Source organism: Salvelinus fontinalis, chromosome 40 (assembly GCF_029448725.1).
Source record: "Salvelinus fontinalis isolate EN_2023a chromosome 40, ASM2944872v1, whole genome shotgun sequence".
Classification (NCBI taxonomy): domain Eukaryota; kingdom Metazoa; phylum Chordata; class Actinopteri; order Salmoniformes; family Salmonidae; genus Salvelinus; species Salvelinus fontinalis.
Genome location: NC_074704.1, coordinates 8804497 through 8829194, shown reverse-complemented (window position 1 = coordinate 8829194; position 24698 = coordinate 8804497). Strand labels below are relative to the sequence as shown.

Below are 24698 nucleotides of genomic sequence, written 5' to 3'. Positions count from 1 at the left end.
CTGCGCGGCCCTATTCTGTTAGCTTGTGTAGACTACCATGGCGTGGCCCCATTCTGTGAGCTTGTGTGATCTACCACCGTGCGGCCCCATTCTGTGAGCTTGTGTGATCTACCACTGGGCGGCCCCATTCTGTGAGCTTGTGTGGACTACCACCGGGCGGCCCCATTCTGTGAGCTTGTGTGGACTATCACTGCGCGGCCCCATTCTGTGAGCTTGTTTGGACTACCACCGGGCGGCCCCATTCTGTGAGCTTGTGTGGACTACCACCGGGCGGCCCCATTCTGTGAGCTTGTGTGGACTACCACCGGGCGGCCCTCTAACAGTTGACCGGGGGCAGCTCTAACAGTTGACCGGGGGCAGCTCTAGCAGTTGATCGGGGCAGCTCTAGCAGTTGACCGGGGCAGCTCTAGCAGTTGACCGGGGGCAGCTCTAGCAGTTGACCGGGGGGCAGCTCTAACAGTTGACCGGGGGCAGCTCTAACAGTTGACCGGGGGCAGCTCTAACAGTTGACCGGGGCAGCTCTAACAGTTGACCGGGGCAGCTCTAACAGTTGACCGGGGCAGCTCAAGCGGTTGACCGGGGCAGCTCTAGCAGTTGACCGGGGCAGCTCTAGCAGTTGACCGGGGGCAGCTCTAGCAGTTGACCGGGGGCAGCTCTAGCAGTTGACCGGGGGCAGCTCTAGCAGTTGACCGGGGCAGCTCTAGCAGGGCAGAAATTTTGATAAATAACAGGTACATAACAGTTTGATAGACTACTGAAGGACAGGTCACATAACAGGCCACATAACAGTTTGATAGACTACTGAAGGACAGGTCACATAACAGTTTGATAGACTACTGAAGGACAGGTCACATAACAGTTTGATAGACTACTGAAGGACAGGCCACATAACAGTTTGATAGACTACTGAAGGACAGGTCACATAACAGTTTGATAGACTACTGAAGGACAGGCCACATAACAGTTTGATAGACTACTGAAGGACAGGCCACATAACAGGTAGATAACAGTTTGATAGGCTACTGAAGGACAGGTCACATAACAGGTACATAACAGTTTGATAGACTACTGAAGGACAGGCCACATAACAGGTACATAACAGTTTGATAGACTACTGAAGGACAGGCCACATAACAGGTACATAACAGTTTGATAGACTACTGAAGGACAGGCCACATAACAGGTACATAACAGTTTGATAGACTACTGAAGGACAGGCCACATAACAGGTACATAACAGTTTGATAGACTACTGAAGGACAGGCCACATAACAGGTACATAACAGTTTGATAGACTACTGAAGGACAGGCCACATAACAGGTACATAACAGTTTGATAGACTACTGAAGGACAGGCCACATAACAGTTTGATAGACTACTGAAGGACAGGTCACATAACAGGTACATAACAGTTTGATAGACTACTGAAGGACAGGCCACATAACAGTTTGATAGACTACTGAAGGACAGGTCACATAACAGTTTGATAGACTACTGAAGGACAGGTCACATCCATTCAGTCACAACAGATAACAGGTATTTTAGGAATAAAACCATACGAGTCAAAGGGATTTCGTAACGTTGGAATTGTTTTTTTTCTGAACGATGCTTCATTTGGATCGGTTTGGACTCCCGTTGACAGATGCAGATCAGTTTGGACTCCCGCTGACAGATGCAGATCAGTTTGGCCTCCCGTTGACAGATGCAGATCAGTTTGGACTCCCGTTGACAGATGCAGATCAGTTTGGACTCCCGTTGACAGATGCAGATCAGTTTGGCCTCCCGTTGACAGATGCAGATCAGTTTGGACTCCCGTTGACAGATGCAGATCAGTTTGGACTCCCGTTGACAGATGCAGATCAGTTTGGACTCCCGTTGACAGATGCAGATCAGTTTGGACTCCCGTTGACAGATGCAGATCAGTTTGGACTCCCGTTGACAGATGCAGATCAGTTTGGACTCCCGTTGACAGATGCAGATCAGTTTGGACTCCCGTTGACAGATGCAGATCAGTTTGGCCTCCCGTTGACAGATGCACTGGTATTTGGACTCCCGTTGACAGATGCAGATCAGTTTGGACTCCCGTTGACAGATGCACTGGTATCTGAAACATGTGATCCAGGAACAACCTTTTATCTGTAAATCTTTACATGCCATTTGATTTCAGTGATATCACTAATCTGCTGAGAGACGGACGAGAGGACGAGAGGACGAGTGACTCATTGACGCCCACTCAGTACTGTGTTTACTGTGGCAAGAGTCATAAATAGCCACCATATTCCCTACGTAGTTCACTACTGTTGACCCTGGTTCCATAGGGCCCTGGTCAAAAGTAGTGCACTGTGTAGTGAATAGGGTTCCATTTAGTACACAGGCTGTGTTTACTGCCCCTGGCGCCAGCCCGCCTGTTGATAACGCACAGCCACATAGTCAATATACTAAAACACTGAAACAGGATGACTCCGTGTGTACCAACACTGTTCAGACTCATTATCACGGTCACATGGCTTCCTATTCTATATATGGTTCACTACTTTAGACCAGGACCTATAGGGAATAGGGTGTCTGTTAGGATACAGACCCTCAGTCTTTAGACCAGGGCCTATAGGGAATAGGGTGTCTGTTAGGATACAGACCATCAGTCTTTAGACCAGGGCCTATAGGGAATAGGGTGTCTGTTAGGATACAGACCCTCAGTCTTTAGACCAGGGCCCATAGGGTGTCTGTTAGGATACAGAGCCTCAGTCTTTAGACCAGGGCCTATAGGGAATAGGGTGTCTGTTACAGACCCTCAGTCTTTAGACCAGGGCCTATAGGGAATAGGGTGTCTGTTAGGACACAGACCCTCAGTCTTTAGACCAGGGCCTATAGGGAATAGGGTGTCTGTTAGGACACAGACCCTCCGTCTTTAGACCAGGGCCTATAGGGAATAGGGTGTCTGTTAGGATACAGAGCCTCAGTCTTTAGACCAGGGCCTATAGGGTGTCTGTTAGGATATAAACCCTCAGTCTTTAGACCAGGGCCTATAGGGAATAGGGTGTCTGTTAGGGTACAGACCCTCAGTCTTTAGACCAGGGCCTATAGGGAATAGGGTGTCTGTTAGGATTTAGACCCTCAGTCTTTAGACCAGGGCCTATAGGGAATAGGGTGTCTGTTAGGATATAGACCCTCAGTCTTTAGACCAAGGCCTATAGGGAATAGGGTGTCTGTTAGGATACTAACCCTCAGTCTTTAGACTAGGGCCTATAGGGAATAGGGTGTCTGTTAGGGTACAGACCCTCAGTCTTTAGACCAGGGCCTATAGGGAATAGGTTGTCTGTTAGGATATAGACCCTCAGTCTTTAGACCAGGGCCTATAGGGTGTCTGTTAGGACAGACCCTCAGTCTTTAGACCAGGGCCTATAGGGAATAGGGTGTCTGTTAGGATACAGACCCTCAGTCTTTAGACTAGGGCCTATAGGGAATAGGGTGTCTGTTAGGATACAGACCCTCAGTCTTTAGACCAGGGCCTATAGGGTGTCTGTTAGGATACAGACCCTCAGTCTTTAGACCAGGGCCTATAGGGAATAGGGTGTCTGTTAGGACACAGACCCTCAGTCTTTAGACCAGGCCCTATAGGGTGTCTGTTAGGATATAGACCCTCAGTCTTTAGACCAGGGCCTATAGGGAATAGGGTGTCTGTTAGGATATAGACCCTCAGTCTTTAGACCAGGGCCTATATTGAATAGGGTGTCTGTTAGTATATAGACCCTCAGTCTTTAGACCAGGGCCTATAGGGAATAGGGTGTCTGTTAGGATATAGACCCTCAGTCTTTAGACCAGGGCCTATAGGGAATAGGGTGTCTGTTAGGATATAGACCCTCAGTCTTTAGACCAGGGCCTCTAGGGAATAGGGTGTCTGTTACAGACCCTCAGTCTTTAGACCAGGGCCTATAGGGAATAGGGTGTCTGTTAGGGTACAGACCCTCAGTCTTTAGACCAGGGCCTATAGGGAATAGGGTGTCTGTTAGGATATAGACCCTCAGTCTTTAGACCAGGGCCTATAGGGAATAGGGTGTCTGTTAGGATATAGACCCTCAGTCTTTAGACCAGGGCCTATAGGGTGTCTGTTAGGATATAGACCCTCAGTCTTTAGACCAGGGCCTATAGGGAATAGGGTGTCTGTTAGGATACAGACCCTCAGTCTTTAGACCAGGGCCTATAGGGAATAGGGTGTCTGTTAGGATACAGACCCTCAGTCTTTAGACCAGGCCCTATAGGGTGTCTGTTAGGATACTACCCTCAGTCTTTAGACCAGGGCCTATAGGGAATAGGGTGTCTGTTAGGATATAGACCCTCAGTCTTTAGACTAGGGCCTATAGGGAATAGGGTGTCTGTTAGGATATAGACCCTCAGTCTTTAGACCAGGGCCTATAGGGAATAGGGTGTCTGTTAGGATACAGACCCTCAGTCTTTAGACCAGGGCCTATAGGGTGTCTGTTAGGATACAGACCCTCAGTCTTTAGACCAGGGCCTATAGGGAATAGGGTGTCTGTTAGGATATAGACCCTCAGTCTTTAGACCAGGGCCTATAGGGTGTCTGTTAGGATACAGACCCTCAGTCTTTAGACCAGGGCCTATAGGGTGTCTGTTAGGATACAGACCCTCAGTCTTTAGACCAGGGCCTATTGGGAATAGGGTGCTTGTTGGGATATAGACCCTCAGTCTTTAGACCAGGGCCTATAGGGTGTCTGTTAGGATACAGACCCTCAGTCTTTAGACCAGGGCCTATAGGGTGTCTGTTAGGATACAGACCCTCAGTCTTTAGACCAGGGCCTATAGGGAATAGGGTGTCTGTTAGGATATAGACCCTCAGTCTCTAGACCAGGGCCTATAGGGAATAGGGTGTCTGTTAGGATATAGACCCTCAGTCTTTAGACCAGGGCCTATAGGGTGTCTGTTAGGATACAGACCCTCAGTCTTTAGACCAGGGCCTATAGGGAATAGGGTGTCTGTTAGGATATAGACCCTCAGTCTTTAGACCAGGGCCTATAGGGTGTCTGTTAGGATACAGACCCTCAGTCTTTAGACCAGGGCCTATAGGGAATAGGGTGTCTGTTAGGATACAGACCCTCAGTCTTTAGACCAGGGCCTATAGGGAATAGGGTGTCTGTTAGGATATAGACCCTCAGTCTCTAGACCAGGGCCTATAGGGAATAGGGTGTCTGTTAGGATATAGACCCTCAGTCTTTAGACCAGGGCCTATAGGGAATAGTGTGTCTGTTAGGATATAGACCCTCAGTCTTTAGACCAGGGCCTATAGGGAATAGGGTGTCTGTTAGGATACAGACCCTCAGTCTTTAGACCAGGGCCTATAGGGAATAGGGTGTCTGTTAGGATATAGACCCTCAGTCTTTAGACCAGGGCCTATAGGGTGTCTGTTAGGATATAGACCCTCAGTCTTTAGACCAGGGCCTATAGGGAATAGGGTGTCTGTTAGGACACAGACCCTCAGTCTTTAGACCAGGGCCTATAGGGAATAGGGTGTCTGTTAGGATATAGACCCTCAGTCTTTAGACCAGGGCCTATAGGGTGTCTGTTAGGATACAGACCCTCAGTCTTTAGACCAGGGCCTATAGGGTGTCTGTTAGGATACAGACCCTCAGTCTTTAGACCAGGGCCTATAGGGTGTCTGTTAGGATACAGACCCTCAGTCTTTAGACCAGGGCCTATAGGGAATAGGGTGTCTGTTAGGATATAGACCCTAGGTCTCTAGACCAGGGCCTATAGGGAATAGGGTGTCTGTTAGGATATAGACCCTCAGTCTTTAGACCAGGGCCTTTAGGGAATAGTGTGTCTGTTAGGATATAGACCCTCAGTCTTTAGACCAGGGCCTATAGGGAATAGGGTGTCTGTTAGGATACAGACCCTCAGTCTTTAGACCAGGGCCTATAGGGAATAGGGTGTCTGTTAGGATATAGACCCTCAGTCTTTAGACCAGGGCCTATAGGGTGTCTGTTAGGATATAGACCCTCAGTCTTTAGACCAGGGCCTATAGGGAATAGGGTGTCTGTTAGGACACAGACCCTCAGTCTTTAGACCAGGGCCTATAGGGAATAGGGTGCTTGTTGGGATACAGACCCTCAGTTTTGGCTACAGTTACCAGGACAGATAGTAGGGTGACATCAGACAGTGAGATAGAGAGACAGACAGATAGGGTGGTATACAGAAGATAGCCCTATTTGGTAATAGACCAAATCCTTATTATGGCAAGAACAGCTCAAATTAGCAAAGAGAAACAACAGTCCAACATTACAGTAAGACATGAAGGTAAGTCAATACGGAACAGTTCAAGAACTTTGAAAGTTTCTTTAAGTGCAATTGCAAAAACCATCAAACGCTATGATGAAACTGGCTCTCATGAGGACCGCCACAGGAAAGGAAGACCCAGAGTTACCTCTGCTGCAGAGGAAACGTTCATTAAAGTTACCAGCCTCAGAAATCGCAGCCCAAATAAATGCTTCACAGAGTTCAAGTAACAGACACATCTCAACATCAACCGTTCAGAGGAGACTGTGTGAATCAGGCCTTCATGGTTGAATTGCTGCAAAGAAACCACTACTAAAGGACACCAATAAAAAGAAGACACTTGCTTGGGCCAAGAAACACGAGCAATGGACATTAGACCGGTGGAAATCTGTACTTTGGTCTAATGGGTCAAAATTTGACATGTTTGGTTCCAACCGCCGTGTCTTTGTGAGACGCAGAGTAGGTGAACGGATGATCTCCGCATGTGTGGTTCCCACCGTGAAGCATGGAGGAGGAGGTGTGATGGTGTGGGGGTGCTTTGCTGGTGACACTGTCAGTGATTTATTTAGAATTCAAGACACACTTAACCAGCATGGCTACCACAGCATTCTCCAGCGATATGCCATCCCATCTGGTTTGCGCTTAGTGGTGTTTTTCAACAGGACAATGACCCAACACACCTCCAGGCTGTGTAAGGGCTATTTGACCAAGATGGAGAGTGATGGAGTGCTGCATCAGATGACCTGGCCTCCACAATCACCCGACCTCAACCCAATTGAGATAGTTTGGGATGAGTTGGACCGCAGAGTGAAGGAAAAGCAGCCAACAAGTGCTCAGCATATGTGGGAACTCCTTCAAGACTGTTGGAAAAGCTTTCTAAATAAAGCTGGTTGAGAGAATGCCAAGAGTGTGCAAAGCTGTCAAGGCAAATGGTGGTTACCTTGAAAAATCTCAAATATAAAATATACTTTGACTTGTTTAACACTTTTTTGGTTACTACATGATTCCATACGTATTATTTCATAGTTTTGGTGTCTTCACTGTTATTCTACATTGTAGAAAATAGTAAAAAAAAAATTAAAACCCTTGAATGAGTTGGTGTGTCCAAACTTTTGACTGGTACTGTACATCACACCGCATAAATAAAGAGAGACCTGAGACAGCAACACAGCATGGCAGCAACACATGAAAACACAGCATGGCAGCAACACAACAGGGTACAAACATTGGGCACAGACAACAGCACAAAGGTCAAGAAGGTAGAGACAACAATACATCACACAAAGCAGCCACAACTGTCAGTAAGAGTGTCCAAGATTGAGTCTTTGAATGAAGATGAGTTGATGAGAACTGAGTCTGTCCTCTTACGTGTGTGTGTGTGTGTGTGTTTGTGTTTGTGTGTGAGAGCAGGGTGACATGGACGAGGGCAGTGTGAGGAAGAGGAGGGACATGTTTAATGGAGGCCCCGGCCCAACCTCCAATATGTCTGCCTCCCATTCCAAGCCTGCTGAGGAGGACGTGAAGGCTACCGTGCTACAGAAGGATGTGAGTAATGTAGAGGACAGTATGTGTGTAATGCCGGACAAAAGTCCATTTTAAAACTGTCTACCTCAGCAGGAGTTTAAACACATACGTTACTAAAAAGTTCTCATAATAACTTTAGTGGTTGAAAAAGTTCCCAATTGTCACACAAAGAAAAATACCTTCATAGAAAATTATTCAAGTAAAAGTCACCCAGTAAAATACTACTTGAATAAAAGTCTAAAAGTGTTTACTTGTAAATATACTTAATAAGTATCAAAAGTAAATGTAATTGCTAAAATATACTTAAGGATCAAAAAAGTCAAAGTATAAATTATTTCAAATTCCTTACAAACCGTATTTTATATATTAAACTTATATTTTATTTATACGGATAGCCAGGGGCACACGCCAACAATCAGACGTTATTCACAAACTAAATATTTGTGTTTAGTGAGTCCGCCAGATCAGAGGCAGTAGGGGTGAACAGGGATGTTCTCTGTTTAGTGAGTCCTCCAGATCAGAGGCAGTAGGGATGACCAGGGATGTTCTCTGTTTAGTGAGTCCTCCAGATCAGAGGCAGTAGGGATGACCAGGGATGTTCTCTGTTTAGTGAGTCCGCCAGATCAGAGGCAGTAGGGATAACCAGGGATGTTCTCTGTTTAGTGAGTCCTCCAGAGCAGAGGCAGTAGGGATGACCAGGGATGTTCTCTGTTTAGTGAGTCCTCCAGATCAGAGGCAGTAGGGATGACCAGGGATGTTCTCTGTTTAGTGAGTCCTCCAGATCAGAGGCAGAGATGACCAGGGATGTTCTCTGTTTAGTGAGTCCCCTGGTCATCCCTACTGCCTCTGATCTGGAGGACTCACTAAACAGAGAACATCCCTGGTCATCCCTACTGCCTCTGATCTGGAGGACTCACTAAACAGAGAACATCCCTGATGTTAATGATAATGGCTGGGGTCATTGTACAGCTAACAGGCTATGTGTTAGTAGAAGGACTGAGGTAATAATGGCTGGGGTCATTGTACAGCTAACAGGCTATGTGTTAGTAGAAGGACTGAGGTGATAATGGCTGGGGTCATTGTACAGCTAACAGGCTAACAGGCTATGTGTTAGTAGAAGGACTGAGGTGATAATGGCTGGGGTCATTGTACAGCTAACAGGCTATGTGTTAGTAGGACTGAGGTGATAATGGCCGGGGTCATTTTGTCTTTTTCTGCTGTTCTCCAAATAGCATTTTAGAGATTTTAAATTGTATAGAAAGACAGTAAATGAACTTCAACATTGTAATTTATTTTTACGTGTTCACCCTAATGTCTGAGAGAGTAGAGCCTGAGTGGATGTTCACAGCATAGGATCTCCAGTGGCTCTCACGATCATTAATGTAATCCGCCCGCCAGCCAGCCAGCCAGCCAGCCAGCCAGCCAGCCAGCCAGCCAGCCAGCCAGGCAGCCAGCCAGCCAGCCAGCCAGTCAGCCAGCCAGCCAGCCAGCCAGCCAGCCAGCCAGTCAGCCAGCCAGCCAGCCAGCCAGCCAGCCAGCCAGCCAGCCAGGCAGCCAGCCAGTCAGCCAGCCAGCCAGCCAGCCCGCCCGCCCGCCAGCCCGCCCAGAGCAGACAGCTTTAACTAGGGTGTCAGCCGGTACCAACCTCTACCCCCCCCTGTATTAACCCTGCTGTAGTCTGCTCCACTCTCACTGTTCCCTGTATTAACCCTGCTGTAGTCTGCTCCACTCTCACTGTTCCCTGTATTAATCCTGCTGTAGTCTGCTCCACTCTCACTGTTCCCTGTATTAACCCTGCTGTAGTCTGCTCCACTCTCACTGTTCCCTGTACTAACCCTGCTGTAGTCTGCTCCACTCTCACTGAACTCACTGTTCCCTGTACTAACCCCGCTGTAGTCTGCTCCACTCTCACTGTTCCCTGTACTAACCCTGCTGTAGTCTGCTCCACTCTCACTGTTCCCTGTATTAACCCTGCTGTAGTCTGCTCCACTCTCACTGTTCCCTGTATTAACCCTGCTGTAGTCTGCTCCACTCTCACTGTTCCCTGTATTAACCCTGCTGTAGTCTGCTCCACTCTCACTGTTCCCTGTATTAACCCTGCTGTAGTCTGCTCCACTCTCACTGTTCCCTGTATTAACCCTGCTGTAGTCTGCTCCACTCTCACTGTTCCCTGTATTAACCCTGCTGTAGTCTGCTCCACTCTCACTGTTCCCTGTATTAACCCTGCTGTAGTCTGCTCCACTCTCACTGTTCCCTGTATTAACCCTGCTGTAGTCTGCTCCACTCTCAATGTTCCCTGTATTAACCCTGCTGTAGTCTGCTCCACTCTCACTGTTCCCTGTATTAACCCTGCTGTAGTCTGCTCCACTCTCAATGTTCCCTGTATTAACCCTGCTGTAGTCTGCTCCACTCTCACTGTTCCCTGTATTAACCCTACTGTAGTCTGCTCCACTCTCACTGTTCCCTGTATTAACCCTGCTGTAGTCTGCTCCACTCTCACTGTTCCCTGTATTAACCCTGCTGTAGTCTGCTCCACTCTCACTGTTCCCTGTATTAACCCTGCTGTAGTCTGCTCCACTCTCACTGAACTCACTGTTCCCACATCAGATGATAGTACACCAGACTAGAACAATCTGTATCCCAATTGTCTGTTTGGTAAATCTTTGGACGTGAAGTAGAACCCATTATTTTGCTCTTCAAATATAACAATACTACAAATGAAGTATGACATGACATTCTGGTTCCATTCGTGTGATAACTGACCAAGTATGACTCTGCATTCTGGTTCCATTCCTGTGATAACTGACCAAGTATGACTCTGCATTCTGGTTCCATTCCTGTGATAACTGACCAAATATGACTCTGCATTCTGGTTCCATTCGTGTGATAACTGACCAAGTATGACTCTGCATTCTGGTTCCATTCCTGTGATAACTGACCAAGTATGACATTGCATTCTGGTTCCATTCGTGTGATAACTGACCAAGTATGACATTGCATTCTGGTTCCATTCCTGTGATAACTGACCAAGTATGACTCTGCATTCTGGTTCCATTCGTGTGATAACTGACCAAGTATGACTCTGCATTCTGGTTCCATTCGTGTGATAACTGACCAAGTATGACATGGCATTCTTTTTCCATTCATGTGATAACTGACCAAGTATGACATGGCATTCTGGTTCCATTCATGTGATAACTGACCAAGTATGACATGGCATTCTTTTTCCATTCATGTGATAACTGACCAAGTATGACTTGGCATTCTGGTTCCATTCATGTGATAACTGACCAAGTATGACTCTGCATTCTGGTTCCATTCATGTGATAACTGACCAAGTATGACATGGCATTCTGGTTCTATTCGTGTGATAACTGACCAAGTATGACATGGCATTCTTTTTCCATTCATGTGATAACTGACCAAGTATGACATGGCATTCTGGTTCCATTCATGTGATAACTGACCAAGTATGACATGTTATTCTGGTTCCATTCATGTGATAACTGACCAAGTATGACATGGCATTCTGGTTCCATTCGTGTGATAGCTAACCAAGTATGACTTGGCATTCTGGTTCCATTCGTGTGATAGCTAACCAAGTATGACTTGCATTCTGGTTCCATTCGTGTGATAACTGACCAAGTATGAAATGACATTCTGGTTCCATTCGTGTGATAGCTAACCAAGTATGACATGGCATTCTGGTTCCATTCGTGTGATAACTGACCAAGTATGACATGGCATTCTGGTTCCATTCCTGTGATAACTGACCAAGTATGACATGGCATTCTGGTTCCATTCGTGTGATAGCTAACCAAGTATGACTTGGCATTCTGGTTCCATTCGTGTGATAGCTAACCAAGTATGACTTGGCATTCTGGTTCCATTCGTGTGATAGCTAACCAAGTATGACTTGGCATTCTGGTTCCATTCGTGTGATAGCTAACCAAGTATGACTTGCATTCTGGTTCCATTCATGTGAAAACTGACCAAGTATGACATGGCATTATGGTTCCATTCGTGTGCTAACTGACCAAGTATGACATGGCAATATGGTTCCATTCGTGTGAAAACTGATCAAGTATGACTTGGCATTCTGGTTCCATTCGTGTGCTAACTGACCAAGTATGACTTGGCATTCTGGTTCCATTCGTGTGATAACTGACCAAGTATGACTCTGCATTCTGGTTCCATTCGTGTGATAACTGACCAAGTATGACTTGGCATTCTGGTTCCATTTGTGTGATAACTGACCAAGTATGACTTGGCATTCTGGTTCCATTTGTGTGATAACTGACCAAGTATGACTTGGCATTCTGGTTCCATTCGTGTGATAACTGACCAAGTATGACATGGCATTCTGGTTCCATTCGTGTGATAACTGACCAAGTATGACATGGCATTCTGGTTCCATTCGTGTGATAACTGACCAAGTATGACGTGGCATTCTGGTTCCATTCGTGTGATAACTGACCAAGTATGACTCTGCATTCTGGTTCCATTCCTGTGATAACTGACCAAGTATGACTTTGCATTCTGGTTCCATTCGTGTGATAACTGACCAAGTATGACTTGGCATTCTGGTTCCATTCGTGCGATAACTGACCAAGTATGACTCTGCATTCTGGTTCCATTCGTGTGATAACTGACCAAGTATGACTCTGCATTCTGCTTCCATTCGTGTGATAACTGACCAAGTATGACATTGTATTCTGGTTCCATTCGTGTGATAACTGACCAAGTATGACTCTGCATTCTGGTTCCATTCGTGTGATAACTGACCAAGTATGACTCTGCATTCTGGTTCCATTCGTGTGATAACTGACCAAGTATGACATGGCATTCTGGTTCCATTCATGTGATAACTGACCAAGTATGACATTGCATTCTGGTTCCATTCGTGTGATAACTGACCAAGTATGACATGGCATTCTGGTTCCATTCGTGTGATAACTGACCAAGTATGACTCTGCATTCTGGTTCCATTCGTGTGATAACTGACCAAGTATGACTTGGCATTCTGGTTCCATTCGTGTGATAACTGACCAAGTATGACCTGGCATTCTGGTTCCATTCATGTGATAACTGACCAAGTATGACTTGGCATTCTGGTTCCATTTGTGTGATAACTGACCAAGTATGACTTGGCATTCTGGTTCCATTCGTGTGATAACTGACCAAGTATGACTTGGCATTATGGTTCCATTCGTGTGATAACTGACCAAGTATGACTTGGCATTCTGGTTCCATTCGTGTGATAACTGACCAAGTATGACTTGGCATTCTGGTTCCATTCATGTGATAACTGACCAAGTATGACATGGCATTCTGGTTCCATTCGTGTGATAACTGACCAAGTATGACTTGGCATTCTGGTTCCATTCATGTGATAACTGACCAAGTATGACTCTGCATTCTGGTTCCATTCATGTTCTCGCTTGCTACAAGTACATAAGCTACTCGAGTGACCAACATCAATCATCCTGAGTTGTGTACAAGGCCTCTGTATGGTAGCTGTAAATGAATAGTCCTGTACAGTGCACAGGGTTACTGAGTGACTCTGACAACAGTAGCTGACTGACTGAGAATTGTTAGAAAGCTGTTTACGGGTCAGTACCTCTCAATAGAACTACCTCTTCATTCTGTAGTTTACACCGTGAGGCTCTCAGGAAACCCGGGTCGGTACCTCTCAATAGAACTACTGCTTCATTCTGTAGTTTACACCGTGAGGCTCTCAGGAAACCCGGGTCGGTACCTCTCAATAGAACTACTGCTTCATTCTGTAGTTTACATCGTGAGGCTCTCAGGAAACCCGGGTCGGTACCTCTCAATAGAACTACTGCTTCATTCTGTAGTTTACACCGTGAGGCTCTCAGGAAACCCGGGTCGGTACCTCCCAATAGACCTACTGCTTCATTCTGTAGTTTACACCGTGAGGCTCTCAGGAAACCCGGGTCGGTACCTCTCAATAGAACTACTGCTTCATTCTGTAGTTTACACCGTGAGGCTCTCAGGAAACCCGGGTCGGTACCTCTCAATAGAACTACTGCTTCATTCTGTAGTTTATTGAGGAATTTTCCAGTGATATGTAGATTAATTGTCACATTTTCCCCTTTTTTTGTTGCTTGTGTGCGTCATTCTGACTCTACAGACGATTCTGAAAGAAATACGTCCCCTGAGACATTTAGGGATCTGTGCTTTTCTTACAAACCCCGCTCTAGCTCCTTCCCCGTTAACCACACAGACCCCGCTCTAGCTCCTTCCCCGTTAACCACACAGACCCCGCTCTAGCTCCTTCCCCGTTAACCACACAAACCCCGCTCTAGCTCCTTCCCCGTTAACCACACAGACCCCGCTCTAGCTCCTTCCCCGTTAACCACACAGACCCCGCTCTAGCTCCTTCCCCGTTAACCACACAGACCCCGCTCTAGCTCCTTCCCCGTTAACCACACAGACCCCGCTCTAGCTCCTTCCCCGTTAACCACACAGACCCCGCTCTAGCTCCTTCCCCGTTAACCACACAGACCCCGCTCTAGCTCCTTCCCCGTTAACCACACAGACCCCGCTCTAGCTCCTTCCCCGTTAACCACACAGACCCCGCTCTAGCTCCTTCCCCGTTAACCACACAGACCCCGCTCTAGCTCCTTCCCCGTTAACCACACAGACCCCGCTCTAGTTCCTTCCCCGTTAACCACACAGACCCCGCTCTAGCTCCTTCCCCGTTAACCACACAGACCCCGCTCTAGCTCCTTCCCCGTTAACCACACAGACAACTGGTTGGTATCTACGGACGCAGAAGAAACACACAAAAGGGGTTTAGAAGTTCGAAATCACGCCGGTGTGACAGTGGGACTCATTGAGTTAACTACTCATTAACTCACACTACACTGTGTTTCAACACTGTCATGGGCCAGTCTGTCATTGATTGAGTGGTGACACAGGACATATTTTATTCCAGAAAAATAATATATATATCTCTATCAATCAATAACACAAAATGCAATAAACAGACGACTACATAAACGTAATGTAGACAGGGGTATTACACGTCAAAACAAAGTGTACACATTAAGAGACGTGGTTGAGTGGTGAAACATTCACATGTACAAAGCTTCCCAACAGGAGACAGGGGTATTACACGTCAAAACAAAGTGTACACATTAAGAGACGTGGTTGAGTGGTGAAACATTCACATGTACAAAGCTTCCCAACAGGAGACGAGGGTTTAATCGCTGGTTCTACCGCCTGCATCACCCTCACAGGAAGTTGTCAAAACCACTTCCTGTCTCTCTCTGCAGGTGGGCCTTTTGAGTGGGATCTGTCTGATCGTAGGAACCATGATCGGCTCCGGTATCTTCATCTCCCCGAAGGCAGTGCTGCTGGAAACGGGAGCTGTAGGACCATGTCTGTGTGTCTGGGCCGCCTGCGGGGTGCTGGCTACACTGGGTGAGGACACACACACACACACACACACACACAGGCTACACTGGGTGAGGACACACACACACACACTACACTGGGTGAGGACACACACACACACACACACACACACACACACACAGGCTACACTGGGTGAGGACACACACACACACAGGCTACACTGGGTGAGGACACACACACACACACACACTACACTGGGTGAGGACACACACACACACACACACACACACACACACACACACACACACACACACACACACACACACACACACACACACACACACACTGGGTGAGGACACACACACACATTACCTGACCTGACCTGTCCTGGGTAATCTCTAACCAGACACTAAATGACACCATAAACTGAGATAGATTACCTGACTAACACTGTCCTGGGTAATCTCTAACCAGACACTAGTGGTGGGAAAGAACGATAAGATTCTCTTAAATCAGGAATGACCAAAGTGAGAAGGGCCCCATGTGAGAAGGGCCCCGTGTGAGAAGGGCCCCGTGTGAGAAGGGCTCCGTGTGAGAAGGGCTCCGTGTGAGAAGGGCTCCGTGTGAGAAGGGCTCCGTGTGAGAAGGGCTCCGTGTGAGAAGGGCCCCGTGTGAGAAGGGCCCCGTGTGAGAAGGGCCCCGTGTGAGAAGGGCCCCGTGTGAGAAGGGCCCCGTGTGAGAAGGGCTCGGTGTGAGAAGGGCTCGGTGTGAGAAGGGCTCGGTGTGAGAAGGGCTCTGTGTGAGAAGGGCTCTGTGTGAGAAGGGCTCTGTGTGAGAAGGGCTCTGTGTGAGAAGGGCTCCGTGTGAGAAGGGCTCCGTGTGAGAAGGGCTCCGTGTGAGAAGGGCTCCGTGTGAGAAGGGCTCCGTGTGAGAAGGGCTCCGTGTGAGAAGGGCTCGGTGTGAGAAGGGCTCGGTGTGAGAAGGGCTCGGTGTGAGAAGGGCTCGGTGTGAGAAGGGCTCGGTGTGAGAAGGGCTCGGTGTGAGAAGGGCTCGGTGTGAGAAGGGCTCGGTGTGAGAAGGGCTCGGTGTAAGAAGGGCTCCGTGTGAGAAGGGCTCCGTGTGAGAAGGGCTCCGTGTGAGAAGGGCTCCGTGTGAGAAGGGCTCCGTGTGAGAAGGGCTCCGTGTGAGAAGGGCTCCGTGTGAGAAGGACTGGAGCTTCATCCCAGATGGCATCCTAATCCTATGGGTCTGGTCCTACTACCCCATAGGGTTCTGGTCTAAAGTAGTGCACTATATAGGGAATAGGGTTCCATAGGGCTCTGGTCTAAAGTAGTGCACTATTAGGGAATAGGGTTCCATTTGGGAGGCACCCTGACTGTGAGAAGGATTGTGTCAGTGTGTTCCATCCCCCCACACCAGGAAACAGGAACATGGACATAGTGCACCTAACGTGAACCCCGCTGATTTATTAAGTCTAGGAGGGAATTCCTCTCCTAACATGAACCCTGCTGATTTATTAAGTCTAGGAGGGAATTCCTCTCCTAACATGAACCTTGCTGATTTATTAAGAGTCTAGGAGGGAATTCCTCTCCCAACATGAACCCTGCTGATTTATTAAGAGACTAGGAGGGAATTCCTCTCCTAACATGAACCCTGCTGATTTATTAAGAGTCTAGGAGGGAATTCCTCTCCTAACATGAACCCTCCTGATTTATTAAGAGTCTAGGAGGGAATTCCTCTCCCAACATGAACCCTCCTGATTTATTAAGAGTCTAGGAGGGAATTCCTCTCCCGACATGAACCCTGCTGATTTATTAAGAGTCTAGGAGGGAATTCCTCTCCTAACATGAATCCTGCTGATTCATTCAAACAATTTTCTGACCAGCTACTGGTTAACGTCTGTCACTAGTACAGGGCTCTGACCAGCTACTGGTTAACGTCTGTCACTAGTGCAGGGTTCTGACCAGCCACTGGTTAACGTCTGTCACTAGTAGAGGGCTCTGACCAGCTACTGGTTAACGTCTGTCACTAGTGCAGGGCTCTGACCAGCTACTGGTTAACGTCTGTCACTAGTGCAGGGCTCTGACCAGCTACTGGTTAACGTCTGTCACTAGTGCAGGGCTCTGACCAGCTACTGGTTAACGTCTGTCACTAGTGCAGGGCTCTGACCAGCTACTGGTTAACGTCTGTCACTAGTGCAGGGCTCTGACCAGCTACTGGTTAACGTCTGTCACTAGTGCAGGGCTCTGACCAGCTACTGGTTAACGTCTGTCACTAGTGCAGGGCTCTGACCAGCTACTGGTTAACATCTGTCACTAGTACAGGGCTCTGACCAGCTACTGGTTAACGTCTGTCACTAGTGCAGGGCTGTTATTCCCAATTCCCAGAGCGCAGTGTCTACGGGTTTTCAAAAATGGCGTCGGAACAGAAGGCAGATGTTTTACGTTCCCCAAACTGATCGTTTTTTTTGTTTGTTTATCTGCGTTGTTTGTAACTTATTGTTGTACATAATGTTGCCGCTACCCGTCTCTTATGACCGAAAATAACTTCTAGACATCAGAACTGTGATTACTCACCAAAGGACTAGCAGAATCCTTTTTCTTCTTTCACGACTCTGACGAGGCGGAGGATATACAGGCCCCGACCCACGTGAAGAGGAGGCGGAGAGAGGCCTTAGGGCGGGCTGCCTTTTGAGGAGTAGGAGGCGATCGAATAAACCCCCACTCCCCTCAATTCTGCTCGCAAACATGCAATCTTTGGCCAATAAAATGGACGAGTAATTGGGAAGATTAAACTACCAACGGGACATTAAAAACTGTAACATCTTCTGCTTCACGGAGTCGTGGCTGAACGACGACCACATCAACATACAGCTGGTTATACAATGTACCGGAAGGATAGAACAGCGGCGTCCGGTAAAACAAGGGGCGGTGGTCTATGTATTTTTGTAAACAACAGCTGGTGCACTAAGGACGTCTCGAGCCATTGCTCGCCTGAGGTTGAGTATGTCATGATAAGCTGCAGACCACATTACCTACCGAGAGAGTTCTCATCTATATTCTTTGTAGCTGTTTACCACCACAGTCAGAGGCTTTAATGCAGGGAAACTTAAATCAGTTTTACACTAAGATAAGATAGCATTGATTGAGCTGTATTCCGCCATAAGCAAGAAAACGCATAGCCTAGTAGCTGGGAACTTTAATGCGGGGAAACTTAAATCAGTTTTACCTCATTTCTATCAACATGTTAAAACCTCTACCGCCTCTCTCTCCCGGATCCGGGATCCTCCTCATCAAAAAAGCTGACTAGCATAGCCTAGCCTAACGGGACAGGGATATCATATAATATAATTTTCATGAAATCACAAGTCCAATACAGCAAATGAAAGATAAACATCTTGTGAATCCAGCCATCATTTCCGATTTTTAAAATCTTTTACAGCGAAAACACAATATGTATTTCTGTTAGCTAACCACAATAGCCAAACACATAACTGCATATTTTCACCATGTTTTCACCGCATAGGTAGCTTTCACAAAACCGACAAAATAGAGATAAAATTAGTCACTAACCAAGAAACAACTTCATCAGATGACAGTCTTATAACATGTTATACAATACATTTATGTTTTGTTCGAAAATGTGCATATTTGAGGTATAAATCATAGTTTTACCTTGCAGCTACCATCAAAAATAGCACCAAAGCAGCCAGAATAATTACAGAGAGCAACGTGAAATACATAAATACTCATCATAAAACATTTATGAAAAATACATGGTGTACAGCAAATGAAAGATAAACATCTTGTGAATCCAGCCAATATTTCCGATTTTTTAAAAGTGTTTTACAGCGAAAACACAATATAGAATTATATTAGCTTACCACAATAGCCAAACACACAAACGCATTTGTTCACCGCAAAGGTAGCTTTCGCAAAAAAACAGCAAAATATATAAAATTAATCACTAACCTTTGGACAACTTCATCAGATGACTGTCTTATAACATCATGTTATACAATAGAATTATGTTTTGTTCGAAAATGTGCTTATTTATAGCTACAAATCCTGGTTATAGATTGTGAATACGTAGCATCGATTCACCAGAAATCTCCGGAGATATTTTGGACACTCACCTAATCTGACCAAAGAACTCATCAAAAACTTTACATAAAATTACTTGTTGTATGGCAAATGAAAGATACACTGGTTCTTAATGCAACCGCTGTGTTAGATTTTTATAAATAACTTTACCATAACATACAGCTTGCGTTATTTCGAGACAGCGCTCACCAAAACGGCGGAGAATAGGAATCAACATTTTACACAGAAATACGAAATAACATCATAAATGTTTTCTTACTTTTGCTGAGCTTCCATCAGAATGTTGTACAAGGAGTCCTTGGTCCAGAATAAATCGTTGTTTGGTTTTAGAATGTCCATTTCTTCTGTCGAATTCGCGCCACAATGCTAGCCAAGGCTGCTAACATTCCCATCCTCTCTTGACGCAAAGAACGGAAAAATCCAAAAGTCCCAATAAATGTTGAATAAACTGATAAAACTCGGTTGAAAAAACCTACTTTATGATGTAATTAAATCAAATCAAATCAAATCAAATCAAATTTTATTAGTCACATACACATGGTTAGCAGATGTTAATGCGAGTGTAGCGAAATGCTTGTGCTTCTAGTTCCGACAATGCAGTAATAACCAACAAGTAATCTAACCTACAATTCCACAACTACTACCTTATACACACACAAGTGTAAAGGGATAAAGAATATGTACATAAAGATATATGAATGAGTGGTGGTACAGAACGGCATAGGCAAGATGCAGTAGATGGTATAGAGTACGGTATATACATATGAGATGAGTACTGTAGGGTATGTAAACATAAAGTGGCATAGTTTAAAGTGGCTAGTGGTACATGTATTACATAAAGATGGCAAGATGCAGTAGATGATATAGAGTACAGTATATACATATGAGATGGGTAATGTAGGGTATGTAAACATTATATTAAGTGGCATTGTTTAAAGTGGCTAGTGGTACATTTTTACATAATTTCCATCAATTCCCATTTTTAAAGTGGCTGGAGTTGAGTCAGTATGTTGGCAGCGGCCGCTAAATGTTAGTGGTGGCTGTTTAACAGTCTGATGGCCTTGAGATAGAAGCTGTTTTTCAGTCTCTCGGTCCCTGCTTTGATGCACCTGTACTGACCTCGCCTTCTGGATGATAGCGGGGTGAACAGGCAGTGGCTTGGGTGGTTGTTGTCCTTGATGATCTTTATGGCCTTCCTGTGACATCGGGTGGTGTAGGTGTCCTGGAGGGCAGGTAGTTTGCCCCCGGTGATGCGTTCTGCAGACCTCACTACCCTCTGGAGAGCCTTACGGTTGTGGGCGGAGCAGTTGCCGTACCAGGCGGTGATACAGCCCGACAGGATGCTCTCGATTGTGCATCTGTAGAAGTTTGTGAGTGCTTTTGGTGACAAGCCGAATTTCTTCAGCCTCCTGAGGTTGAAGAAGCGCTGCTGCGCCTTCTTCACGACGCTGTCTGTGTGGGTGGACCAATTCAGTTTGTCCGTGATGTGTACACCGAGGAACTTAAAACTTTCCACCTTCTCCACTACTGACCTGTCGATGTGGATAGGGGGGTGCTCCCTCTGCTGTTTCCTGAAGTCCACAATCATCTCCTTTGTTTTGTTGACGTTGAGTGTGAGGTTATTTTCCTGACACCACACTCCGAGGGCCCTCACCTCCTCCCTGTAGGCCGTCTCGTCGTTGTTGGTAATCAAGCCTACCACTGTAGTGTCATCCGCAAACTTGATGATTGAGTTGGAGGCGTGCATGGCCACGCAGTCGTGGGTGAACAGGGAGTACAGGAGAGGGCTCAGAACGCACCCTTGTGCTGAGGATCAGTGTTGGTGGAGCGCGATGTGCCCGTCTCCGAAGCCTGGCCAGGAGACCGCCTCGTTTTCCCCTTTTACGGCGTCGCACAGGGTCGCCGGCTGGGATCAGATCCATTGTATTGGGTGGAAGGCAAAACACTGGATCCGTTTCGGGAAAGTCATATTCCTGGTAGGAACGATGATGAGTTGACGTTAATCGTATATTCAGTAGTTCCTCCCGACTGTATGTAATGAAACCTAAGATTACCTGGGGTACCGATGTAAGAAATAACACATAAAAAAACAAAATACTGCATATTTTCCAAGGAACGCGAAGCGAGGCGGCCATCTCGTTTCGGCGCCGGATGTTGTTATCACATGTATCAAATAAAATCAGAGCCGGAGATATTCGCCGTGTAAACCGAACGCTTTTCAGAAGACAATGTCGAGCGCCTTAGAAGACAAAGCAAATTCTTGACCTGTCACTCCAAAAGCTCTCATTCGACCTCAGATCAAGCTAGACACCTCATTCCACCTTCCACTGCCTGTTGACATCTAGTGGAAGGCGTATGAAGTGCATGCATATCGATAAATAAAAGCCAGTTGAATAGGCAGGCCCTGAAACAGAGCCTCGTTTTCAGAGTTTTCACTTCCTGTATGGAAGTTTGCTGCAAAATGAGTTCTGTTTTACTCACAGATATAATTCAAACAGTTTTAGAAACTTCTGAGTGTTTTCTATCCAATAGTAATAATAATATGCATATTGTATGATCTAGAACAGAGTACGAGGCCGTTTCATTTGGGCACGATTTTTTCCAAAGTGAAAACAGCGCCTCCGTATTGACAAGAAGTTTTAAGGGCTTGTAAGTAATCATTTCACAGTAAGGTCTACTCCTGTTGTATTCGGCGCATGTGACTAATACAATTTGATTTGATTATGTTGGAGAGGCTTCCATTAAAGAACACCCCCTGTGTTCTGTTAGACAGGTAACTCTTTATCCACATTATAGCAGGGGGTGTAAAGCCATAACACATTATAGCAGGGGGTGTAAAGCCATAACACATTATAGCAGGGGGTGTAAAGCCACAGATGTTTTTCCATCAGCAGACTGTGATCAATAATGTCAAAAGCAGCACTGAAGTCTAACAAGACAGCAACAACAACATTTTATCATCAATTTCTCTCAGCCAATCATCAGTCATTTGTGTAAGTGCTGTGCTTGTTGAATGTCCATCACTATAAAAGTGCCTAAATTCTGTTGTCAATTTGTTTACTGTAAAATATCATTGTATCTGGTCAAACACTATTTTTTCCAGAAGTTTACTAAGGGTTGGTAGGGCACACACTCTCCAGTAGACTTAAATTGATTTTGACAAGATGTGCAATTGGCTTCATCATTGGCTTCATCAATAAGTGCATCGATGACGTCGTCCCCACAGTGACAGTACGTACATACCCCAACCAGAAATCAAGAATTACAGGTAGCATCCGCACTGAGCTAAAGGGTAGAGCTGCCGCTTTCAAGGAGCGGGACTCTAACCCGGAAGCTTATAAGAAATCCTGATACCCTCCAACTAACCATCAAACTGGCAAAGCTTCAATACAGGACTAAGATCGAGTCCTACTACATCGACTCTGACGCTCGTCAGATGTGGCAGGGCCTGCAAACCATTACAGACTACAAAGGGAAGCACAGCCGAGACAGTGACACGAGCCTACCAGACGAGCTAAACTACTTCTATGCTCGCTTCGAGGCAAATAACACTGAAACATGCATGAGAGCACCAGCTGTACCGGAAGACTCTGTGATCACGCTCTCCGCAGCCGATGTGAATAAGACCTTTAGACAGGTCAACATTCACTTGGCCGCAGGGCCAGATGGATTACCAGGACATGTACTCCGAGCATGTGCTGATCAACTAGCAAGTGTCTTCACTGACATGTTCAACCTCTCCCTGTCCGAGTCTGTAATACCAACATGTTTTAAGCAGACCACCATAGTGCCTGTGCCCAAGAACACAAAGGTAACCTGCCTAAATGACTACCGACCCGTAGCACTTATGTCTGTAGCCATGAAGTTCTTTGAAAGTCTGGTCATGGCTCACATCAATACCATCATCCCAGAAACCCTAGACCCACTCCAATTTGCATACCGCCCCAACAGATCCACAGATGATGCAGTCTCTATTGCACTCCACACTGCCCTTTCCCACCTGGACAATAGGAACACCTATATGAGAATGCTATTCATTGACTACAGCTCAGCGTTCAACACCATAGTGCCCTCAAAGCTCATCAATAAGCTAAGGACCCTGGGACTAAACACCTCCCTTTGCAACTGGATCCTGGACTTCCTGACGGGCCGCCCCCCAGGTGGTAAGGGTAGGTAACAACACATCCGCCACAAAGATCCTCAACACAGGGTACCCTCAGGGGTACGTGCTCAGCCCCCTCCTGTACTCCCTGTTCACTCATGACTGCATGGCCAGGCACAACTCCAACACCATCCTTACATTTGCCGATGACACAACAGTGGTAGGCCTGATCACCGACAACAACGAGACAGCCTATAGGGAGGAGGTCAGAGACCTGGCCGTGTGGTGCCAGGACAACAACCTCTCCCTCAACGTTTTCAAGGAGATGGAGATGATTGTGGACTACAGGAAAAAGAGGGCCAAGCATGCCCCCATTCTCATCGACGGGGCTGCAGTTGAGCAGGTTGAGAGCTTCAAGTTCCTTGGCGTCCACATCACCAACAAACTAACATGGTCCAAGTACACCATGACAGTCGTGAAGCGGGCATGACAAAATCCATTCCCCCTCAGTGAACTGAAAAGATTTGGCATGGGTCCTTAGATCCTCAAAAAGTTCTACATCTGCACCATCGAGAGCATCCTGACTGGTTGCATCACTGCCTGGTATGGCAAATGCTCGGCCTCCGACTGCAAGGCGCTAAAGAAGGTAGTGCCATCCAGGACCTCTATACCAGGCGGTGTCAGAGGAAGGCCCTGAAAATTGTCACAGACTCCAGCCACCCTAGTCATAGGCTGTTCTCTCTGCTGCCGCACGGCAAGCGGTACCGGAGCGCCAAGTCTAGGTCCAAGAGACTTCTAAACAGCTTCTACCCCCTAGCCATAAGACTCCTGAATATCTAGTCAAATGGCTACCCAGACACATTGACCCCCCCCCACCCCTCCCCACCACTGCCACTCTCTGTTATCATCTATGCATAGTCACTTTAATTAACTCTACCTACATGTACATACTACCTCAACTAAACGGTGCCCCCGCACATTGACTCTGTACCGGTACCCCCTGTATATAGCCTCCACATTGACTCTGTACCGGTACCCCCTGTATATAGCCTCCACATTGACTCTGTACCGGTACCCCCTGTATATAGCCTCCACATTGACTCTGTACCGGTACCCCCTGTATATAGCCTCCACATTGACTCTGTACCGGTATCCCCTGTATATAGTCTCCACATTGACTCTGTACCGGTATCCCCTGTATATAGCCTCCACATTGACTCTGTACCGGTACCCCCTGTATATAGCCTCCACATTGACTCTGTACCAGTACCCCCTGTATATAGCCTCCACATTGACT

At 46.6% G+C, this 24698-nt stretch overlaps 2 protein-coding genes across 13 annotated transcripts in view; both read left to right on the top strand.

Annotated features, from left to right (window-relative positions):
• LOC129839162 (b(0,+)-type amino acid transporter 1-like) overlaps positions 1–24698 on the top strand; it is a 350362-nt gene that overhangs the window by 303496 nt on the left and 22168 nt on the right. The window lies entirely within an intron of this gene.
• The window catches only part of LOC129839159 (b(0,+)-type amino acid transporter 1-like), a 98920-nt gene that overhangs the window by 52054 nt on the left and 22168 nt on the right, over positions 1–24698 (top strand). For all 12 annotated transcript variants that reach the window (XR_008756991.1, XR_008756992.1, XR_008756995.1 and 9 more), the window contains 2 exons: positions 7700–7834; positions 15115–15262. Coding sequence is in view for 4 of the 12 variants with exons in the window: in XM_055906444.1 (XP_055762419.1) it covers positions 7706–7834; positions 15115–15262 (277 nt within the window). In the remaining 8 variants the exon portion in view is untranslated. The remainder of the gene's footprint in view (positions 1–7699; positions 7835–15114; positions 15263–24698) is intronic.